Below are 9,628 nucleotides of genomic sequence, written 5' to 3'. Positions count from 1 at the left end.
TCTGCAGAAAGAGAGAAACACATGGAGGTGGAGGAGAGGGAGACAGCCAGAGGTATGATATGATATGAGAATAAGAGAGCTGCATGGTGAGAGGGTACGGAAAGGTTTATGATAGCTGCTGTCATCACCTTTTGGAAAGCCAACATCGAACCAAAGGTCAAAAGTACGATCACAGGTCAGACCTTATAAAAAATCAAAGCGGAGATCAAATGCAGGCACTCTAATGTTGAGAAAAATGAAACCCCCTCTGACTAGAAAGCAAGAAATAAAGCCAAGATTCCTTTTGTTCCTTCCCATCCCCAGCACAGCTGTAACCATGCCTCCCTCAGGCTGCCATTCCCCGGCTCACAGGTGAGGTCAGCCCACCCTGGAGGGGGCAGTATTGTTCAAGTAAGGGTATTTGTCTGGGCATGTCCACCCCATCCACCTGACCCACACAGCCAGAGGGGAGCAGCCAGATGTGGCATGGAGGCAGTGGGGTTGTGTGTGTGTTTGTTTGGAGTGTTTTGATCCTTCTACTGTTAAGTTAAGGCTTCTTTGGACATTATTGCTGTGCTATCGCTATCTTACCAATATTTGCAAGCTAGCTAAGAAGAAAACAAATCCTGTGTGATGTGATGTCCATCCATCCATCCATCTTCTCTTGCTTATCCGTGGTCGGGTCGCGGTCAATGTGATGTCTAAAAAGTGTGTTCATTTGTAAGTTACTTTGATGTAAGAAAAATACATTATCAAAGAGACTGACTGTATAGAAATTTATGAGAAACATAATTACTTCTTGAGAAGATTTTTACCTGTGTGAACATTGTAAACATGATTTTATGGTCTCAATCCCTAGTTTCAAGTATTCTTCAATGCTCCATTTAGAGTAAAATAGACAAGGGCCTGGCTACTACAGTATCTACAGATCTCTTTGGTGTTGTTTATTCCTTTTGCAACTTTTTATATAAAATATTTGAGTACTTACAGTATATATATGAGAGAGAGATTTAAACTCTTGGCAAGAAAGTGAAAAAGTGTTTCTCCCAAAATGTCAAACTATTCCCTTAAGGCTAATATACTGTATGATAGATGATATAGTAATTGCTACACAACCCACAAGTATATACATATTCAAAGATGATCAAATGTCCATGACCAATTAAAGCATACAAAACATGTAAATCAATGAGGACCAAGTGTGTTCCCTGACACATCCTGCCTGTATATTGATGAATAGCGAGCTCCTTAGTATGCACTGTGTATTGATTATTGCAATTACACACTATTACAGTTCTATTATCCGCACTGACTGTCTTTAATTACACTAGAAAGCAAGAGGAGGAGTGAAGGAGGAGAGGGGGAGACAGTCAGAGTAAGAGGGAGACACTATACAGATAGATGGATGAAGCGAGACACTGCACCAAAGTAATTAAAACAGAAACTTTTTGTTTCAGCAAGTTGACAGGGAATGAATCTGGCAGGGAATGAATCTGTCCGCGGGGAACACAGTGAGGAGCTATGCACACACACACACACACACACACACACACACACACACACACACACACATAGTGAGGTGCAGTGCAGTGTGCCGTTGCCATAGTTACTGAGTGTGGCGCCACATCATGCGGCAGAGTTAATGCAGTGGTGTGTGTTGTGTGTGCGTCTTATTTAGGCTTTCATTATATCACCACCCTGACCTATCCCCACATCCTCTAAAAGCACAGAGAGGGAAAGGTTGCAGAGATAAATCCGGAGTGTTCCTGTCGACATAGCTACGTCTAATCCATCTTTAACTCCTATCTGTAGCTCGTACCCTTGAGGTGTACCATCCCTATGCTAATTGTGGATCATGGCATACTGAAAGAAAATATGTTGCATTGGAAAGATAAGAGCTTCAAGTCAGGGCCTAAGGGGAAGTGTTCCTTTGGTTGGTTATAAAGGGGGACTGGACAACCTGATAAACTGATTCTAATGCTGTTTACTGTGCCTTGAACACTGCCTCCTGCCTGTCTATGTGTAAATGTGATTTAAAGGATGTGTGTTTGTAATCTGAGATGAAAGAAGTATTCACATAATGCACTGAAGCCCTGCATTCAAGATTAAGTTTAGTGAAAGGACAGACATAAAATCTGTAAAATATATCAAACATAAAACGTTTATAAGAGAGAGTAGAGAGCGCCGTGGTATCTTACAAGTGAACTAAGGTGAGTATACCAGGAATATCTTCTTATTGACTTATTATAACTATTCGATGAACAATTAATCAGCAGATTAATGTTGCCTGGAGAGCTGATTCTAATGAAAGATGCATGTTTTACTGACAGATTATTTTTATAATCTATATATGTAAAGTAGCAAGTAAATATAGTTGGAGATGAATACAAAAGAGTAAAAAGAATCTATGTATACAGTAGAATCAAATAGAAACACATCATGTAAAGTAAAAGCGACTTTTAAACTGCATTTAAGTACATGTATTGAGTAAATGTTCCAAGTAACTTTCTATCACTTCGAGAGAGCCTCAGAAAGAATCAAATAAAAGGATAAAAAGTTCAAAGTGGAGAACACTGCACAAGAAGGTTAGAGCTTAAGTTAGTCATCCATGATGCTCAAACATACTTCCATCAAATGTCCAGTAATAAAAACAGCAAGTTCAGCACAAATCCAAAACACCTGGGAGCTGTCGGCCCTTATTGTCCTCGACCTTACCAACCCGCCTGTTAAAATACACGTTAAAACATCATCTGTACTAGAAGAATTACTAATGCAAACGTACATATAATACTGGTTCTCTTCAAAGAGCAGAACATCAAAGATAGAGAATACCATTTTATCGCTGTTGGAAGGATGTGTACATTCAAACTTGAAATGAGTGGGTGTGTCACTGCTCCTGCAAAGGTTGGTTTACACGTTTACAGCTGCACTTGTAAAATATTATATATTTTCACAGACTATTCTCCAAGTCCATTCTCCATAATCCCCCCCCCCACACACAGACACACTTCCCTACTGCCTATTCACAAGACACTTTAAAAGGAAACCCCACAGGAAAGGGAATTAGCTGTAACTCAGGGACCTGTGTAGTAACAAATGACTGCTGCTTTAAACCAGGTGGTATAATTGAAAGCTGCTATTAAATACAATTCAAACACAGATTGTTTTTCATCTATCTCTCAAGTTTAAGTCAGAGCTTTAATCTTTGATGGCAGATTGAAATGGAATGTGGAAATCGCTCTGGCAATGAAAGGTTATCGTTGTAGTAAACTGAAGCTGACTGCTGAAAATGACTACATTTCAATGAATACATTACAGGACATTTCAGATTATATTTATTTTTACGAAATAGAAAGGTGTATGTTAACAGTTTTATTATAGCAAGAGTTTATTATAATCCTATTTACTAAAGTCCAGTGTAGTATAATGTATTAAAGATTAGTAAAGTAGAGTTTAGTACAAATAAAGCATAGTTCTAAAATCTAAAACTGTCGATGGGGATTGAACCCCTGACTTTAGATGTGTTATTTCCATCCTCTTCTTATTCCCAAATGAATGTTACTACTCAAGTTCCTGGTGCAGTATTAGACACAAAGGTAATATCTGCTCGGTGTCGTAATGATTGCTGTTATTTCTTTCCATTTATGGTAATTCTAACAAAATCCTCTCTGGAATGAAAATATAGATTCATGTTCTGTCCTTCTCTAGTTTATGTATTACAAACATCATAACAAATACATTCACAACATCAGGCACTTAAGCTTTGAAAGCTGATAACGTGCTTCTGCATATCTCTCACATAACGACTCTTTCCTGCAGACACAAATCTTAGATGCATGCAAGTTTTTGTTTCTCCCAGAAAACGTGATTTCCTTTTCTCTTTGGTGAAATGTTGCTGTCTTGCGGAGTTAAGTCAAGATGACAGTGTGGGACATGTTTATTTTACAGCAGCTGGTGAAGGGAGGAAAGCGGTGTGTTGCACAGTCATACTGTATTCTGTTTTAACATTCTTTATGTTTTGTGATGCAGACACCAGCAGAGAGAGATAAATACAACTGTTGCTATGACAGATAACTATACTGTGAATGTTTAATGCAAGAGTTTCCTTACTTGTAAAATATTTGTTTTTGTAAACATTAGGATTTTCTATATAGTTTTTTATACCCAGTAGCTCCCGTAGTCATTGAATCTAACACTGCAAACAGGTAGGAAAACAGACAAACAATTACAGGTGCAGACGCATGAAAGATAGATGGTAAGCAGAGAAATGAATGCATTGAGAGTACATTGTCAGAGGGTGAATTTGCAAAGCTCCCAGTCACTCATCCTCCCATCTCGACCTCATGTTCTATATGCTCAAAGGTTGTGGCAAACCTTTATTATGCAGATAGGCTAGCTGTGTCCAGTGTTACGTTAAAGCTAGGGGGCCGACATGTTAGTCCATGATGTGCTTTAGTAAAGGACACAGACTGCAAAGTAAGTGGGTTGGACCCCAGAGGCCCAAAACACACTGTCTAGTTTCAAACTGCCAACAAAATATGACAGGGTTGCAACATCTGCTGCATGAGAGGAAGACAGACAGTGATGGATGGCCAGGTGTGTTTTGCGTGGGTGCAGAATCTCTGCATACACAACACTGCCGGCAGAGGAACCGGCTAAATAAGCAAAGCATACATCTGTGACAGATGATAATTTATATTTACTGTGAATCAAAAATGAACATTGTGCAAAATTCACAAACACACAAGTTGCATGGCTGTGTGCTACACATACACACACAAACTGACAATGATACACACAGTTGTTTGTGATGGCTCACTGTTTAATACCTGTCAACAACTTCCATATGAACACATTTCCAGTTGAATAAATAATCCCATTAGAATAGATAAAGATTAATTATGTATTTATCATCCAGTGACAAGAGCTGTATGCTGCATATGAAAGATCAGTATCCAGATGTCAATGGCAAACCCTATTTCATGAGATTACTAAACAGGGGGAAATATAATGCCACTTCACTGTCAGGAAAGCTTATGCTACATTCCTAAAACATGACACCACGCAGTTTGTGCACATTCACTTTTCCAAGAGAAACAGCCAGATCCTTTAGTCAAGAATGGAACATGTTATTTTGAAAACAAAATAAATAGTAAATAATAAACACTAATGGTGTATGAGCTCTAATCATAATATATGTCAACGCTACATACCTTAAGGCCTGTAAACTAGTCATTTGAAAGAGGAAAATAACAACTTTGCCTATAATTATACTGAAGTCCCCTTCTATATATGGTCATTAACACCGTCATTTACATCGTATAAAGCAAGTGCAGCAGATCCAGACGTGCTGTTGCATGAGTGACAGCTCACAGGAAAAGACTAGTGCTGAGAGGATGACGCCACAAGTGTGTGTATCGCCATGTATCACACGCTGTGTAGTTTGTGTAAAGATAGCAACAAATGTGTGGTTTGCGGCCCTCTTTTAACTTTTGCAGGTACGGACCTTTGAGAGGAATGCTTATATTTGTTTGACGACTATAATGCATATATTGATTGATCTAATTTCATCTGATTTTAAATGAATGTATCCTTCATAAAGCAGTTGCTTTGAGAAGCCTATCAGACTTTAAGATTCACAACTTTGTCAGTTGTCAGATAATCTGAACCCTTAAGAGCTATCCCTCCCGGTCTACATCTCCGCCCTCCCCTCCTGCTGGCTGTGGGCTGGGTCTGGGGGACGTAGCCGGGCTTGGAGATGCAGGGGTCTTGCGCCCAGCAGGGATTGGTGGCAGGATAGGTTTGTTGTTGGACCCAGGACGTTTATCTGAGGAGGGAGAAACGACCACATCTAGCAGATCTGTGCCTGGACGGGTGGCTTCTGGAGTTTGGTCTGAGGAAGGAAGGGGAATATTTTACTTGATGCAATCTTTTGAACTTAGTTACTGACAGCTCACTTATCTTATAATCAATTTGAATAGTGGTCATTAAAAAACAATGAAGACTGTTTTTAGACTATAAATGAATTGGAATATGAGAAATATAGGAACATGTTAAAACTTAATGCAGAACAAGTGTACAAATGACTTGCTAAACTGTCCTTTCCCTGGCCTTTAGCTGCTCGTGAATCTCTCCTCTCTGTCCTATCTATTCATAACACATAAATGCCCTAAATTAAGCAAAAAAGCAGCAATAACCTTTGAGTGTTTCCAAGTTGTGTCCCAGGACAGATATGTCTTGCGGCTCCACTGAATCATTCAAGCCCCCGGCTGAACCGGGCACAGTCAGCGCGGAACTGGCACAAGACTCATCAGAGCTGCTTGTAAAAGGGAGGAAAAGAAGGGATGGAGGAAAGACAAGTCACAGAGGGTGAGGGAAAAAGGGACAGACAAGAACAAGGAGAGGAAAGGGAGGAAGTCGTTCAGGTAGCAAGAGGTGTGATGTGTGCAGTGAAACCAAAATTAGGTTGTTGAAGAGACCAGAAATTAAAGGAGGAAAAACGCCCAAAAATAGATAGAGGGGAGGTAATGCTTTCAGAAACTTCAGCAGAATGTGCTTATGGAAGCTTTATCATATTGCTGAAACCACCCGCAACTGACAGTACTTTTAAAAGTGTTCCTAAATATCCAAGATCACTCATTTGGCTTTGACTATTTGTTTTAAACGATCAAACCAGCAGGTATGTATTTCTGCCATTGAATTGACTAATCAAGACATGTCTACGAAGTTAATGTAGATGCATACACACAAGCAAGCACACTGACCCAAACAGACATGGGTTTTTACAGTATAAGGAAAACAAGCCTACCAGAGAAATACAAAAGCACCCTCTGTTTCTTTGAGACAGACCTGCACAAGTAAAGACACATCCCTATTAAGAGGGCAGCTAGAAAGGTGTCTGGAATTTTTTATAGAAATTCTGAAGGGCTGAGTAATGCTAGCGTTACAGACTGAGGGCACGAATCACTCACATCGTGTTGACAGAACTTTGGTGAAACTCACCTTCTGAGAACATGAAACAAATTCATTTTGACTCTACATGCTCTGAATCTATGCATGTATCTAAAATGTCATCTTCTGCTAATTTGTAAAGGTGAAACAAATCTGTGTGTGCTTTTGCATTCACAACACACACACCACACAAACTATGTCAAGGTCTGATTAAATCCATATTTGTGCAGTAAGCATGTTTATTGAGAGTAAGTGTACACACAGGGGAGTCGAAAAAGCAGCAAAAGCTCTAAAACCAGAGTGTATTAGTGTGTGTATTTGTGTGTAAGCAAGTGTGTACTGAGCATATGTGTTCAGATTTGTCCTCACATATACAGCACCAGTAGAATGAGCTCTATAAAAGTGAACATATGTTTTTAAAAGCAGGCACAGGGAGCAAAGATAACTACAACTAAAGCAGTTTCCTGCTCCTAAATCTTCACATTGTTTTAATGAAACCATAAGGCTTGCTTTATAAGGCTCATAATACACCGCATCTTAAATCAAAAAGCCATTATTATGCATTTAGAAACCATAAAGAGCAAAACCTTGTACAACTTTGAAGAAGGTATGATACGTCTGTTTTTTTCATGCAGTAACATCTGGCTGTACTGTTGACTGCATTAGTAGTGTGTGTGTAGATGAATTGTACATTTGTGTGTGTGTTCTTACCTGCTGGCCTCATTCAAATCAGGATTCTGCAGGGATGAAGGTGCTGATTGAGCAGAGCTGAGAAAAAAAATGGGATTCAATAATTGCTCCAAGTGACTATAAAGAATATGAAACATTTTTTTAAAAATATTTATATATTTTCATTCAGGTGTGGATTAGTTATTAGTGGTGACAGGTATATTTTAGGACAACTGAGAAGAGAGTACACTACACAAGCCCATCATATTAACAAACACTCAAAATAATGAGGCCACCTGCCTCTTCACCTTCAAGGTCATACAATACCCTAAACAAACCATTTAGGACAAGTGCACAAATTAAACCAGTGAAGTGTGCCCACTTGAAATTAATCATTGAGAGCAGCGGAGTACTTATGATGGACCTTTTGAAGAGCTGGCTGTAGACCCCTGGACTCTTCCCTAACATAGCCTCTCTCACCAGATGCTCTCGCCTCCTGATGGAAGCTAGCTCCTGCAGAGGAGAGGGAAGAGGATGAGTAGAAGTGATAAAAGGAATGGGAGACAAACAGGAACTTCAGGTGAGAAACAGTTGTCCATGTGAAGGGTGATTAAATGAGATAGGAGAAAGGGTGGAAAAGTGGAATATAGTGGGTCCAGGGAGCTTTTATGTTCGACAGTAAGGAAGATAAATTCATTTTTTTAGACATATTGTTACTCACAACAGGGTTCTTCTGAGGGCTGAGCTCTGCCTGGATCTTGGTAAAATAGTTCCTGTAGGATGGATCTGACGGGTCAATAGGTGTGGCAGAGTGAGATGCACATGCGCCGGATCCAGACCTCGGTGAGGGTAGCTTCTCCTCGGGCTCGTGACCTGAGAGAGGAAGAGACGGACGGTGTATATCAATACTTCTTGGTAATACTGTGTATGATGGCAACAGCATAAATAACATTCAGGCACAAAACGTATGTACAATAAAAGCAGATACACTGGATGACTCTTGGAGTCTGGCATGGGTCATGATACACAAATAATTCATTTTCACATCACATAATGAAACCCTTGACTGCAAAGCCTTCCAGAGCCAAAGAAGATATTATACATGTATTTGTCCTTACATTTCCTGTCATGTACATGTTCTTTGGCATTTCAAAAAAATGGTTGATTGCCCATTAAAAAAAATAAAATAAAAAAAGCCTTGCAAGGTGCCCTGGACTGCACTATGCAGCCAGCGTCTTGCATCACAAAATAGTCTGCTAATGATGATCTGAACAAGCAATCAAAAACACACTATTGGAGGTGTTGTCAGGGGATCCTCTGTTGTTGTTCTCTCCTTCTTCCTGCTCCTCTAGCAACAGGTACTCCTTCACAACCTGCCTCAGTGACTGGTAGGCTTCTTCCCAATCATCTATTCACACAAACAAGTCCAATCACACACACACACACACACACACACACACACACACACACACACACACACACACACACACACACACACACACACACACACACACACACACACACACACACACACACACACACACACACACACACACACACACACACAACACAAAAAATGTGGTTATGAACAGAACCAATGCATCACCCATCAAACAGTAATAAATCAAAGATATGGGGATGATGACCTTCGTGTAATGAGGCGCTGGCTAGCAGTGCATAAAAGTGATGAGGTTCCGTGCTCCCTGTATGTTCATCTCATTAAGAGAACAGCTAACATGTCTGAGTGCTTTCATGAGGGGATAATAAACACAGCTATTCTGCAACTACGTGCCTTTAACACATGTGGTAATTGGATTGAAGGTGTAGTGTATGGATTTAAGTGAAGTGTGTTAATCTATCCAAGGCTACAGTAATGACACTTGGTTTGATCTAAGCCTGGGTAAGGCAATTTTGTTAGCCCTGCCAGCAGCTACTTTAACAATCTGCAGGAGAACAGAGCGATCACAGCAAATATAACTTTTCTCTTACTAACATTAGATCCAAAGGTTGAATAGGTAGAAAGAACATT

General features: G+C 39.9%; 1 protein-coding gene across 1 annotated transcript in view; it reads right to left on the bottom strand.

Annotated features, from left to right (window-relative positions):
- Positions 1–4,801: 4,801 nt before the first annotated feature.
- LOC104954780 (leucine-rich repeat and guanylate kinase domain-containing protein-like) overlaps positions 4,802–9,628 on the bottom strand; it is an 8,176-nt gene continuing 3,349 nt past the window's right edge. Inside the window, exons 4-9 of the mRNA XM_010781973.1 lie at positions 8,891–9,007; positions 8,321–8,472; positions 8,024–8,112; positions 7,642–7,698; positions 6,177–6,295; positions 4,802–5,872 (exon numbers count right to left, since the gene is read on the bottom strand). Coding sequence (XP_010780275.1) covers positions 5,658–5,872; positions 6,177–6,295; positions 7,642–7,698; positions 8,024–8,112; positions 8,321–8,472; positions 8,891–9,007 — 749 coding nt within the window. The 3' untranslated portion in view covers positions 4,802–5,657. The remainder of the gene's footprint in view (positions 5,873–6,176; positions 6,296–7,641; positions 7,699–8,023; positions 8,113–8,320; positions 8,473–8,890; positions 9,008–9,628) is intronic.

The sequence above is a fragment of the Notothenia coriiceps genome, unplaced genomic scaffold (genome assembly GCF_000735185.1).
Source record: "Notothenia coriiceps isolate Sejong01 unplaced genomic scaffold, NC01 NC01_scaffold00023835, whole genome shotgun sequence".
Classification (NCBI taxonomy): Eukaryota; Metazoa; Chordata; class Actinopteri; order Perciformes; family Nototheniidae; genus Notothenia; species Notothenia coriiceps.
This window is presented reverse-complemented; position numbering and strand designations above follow the sequence as displayed.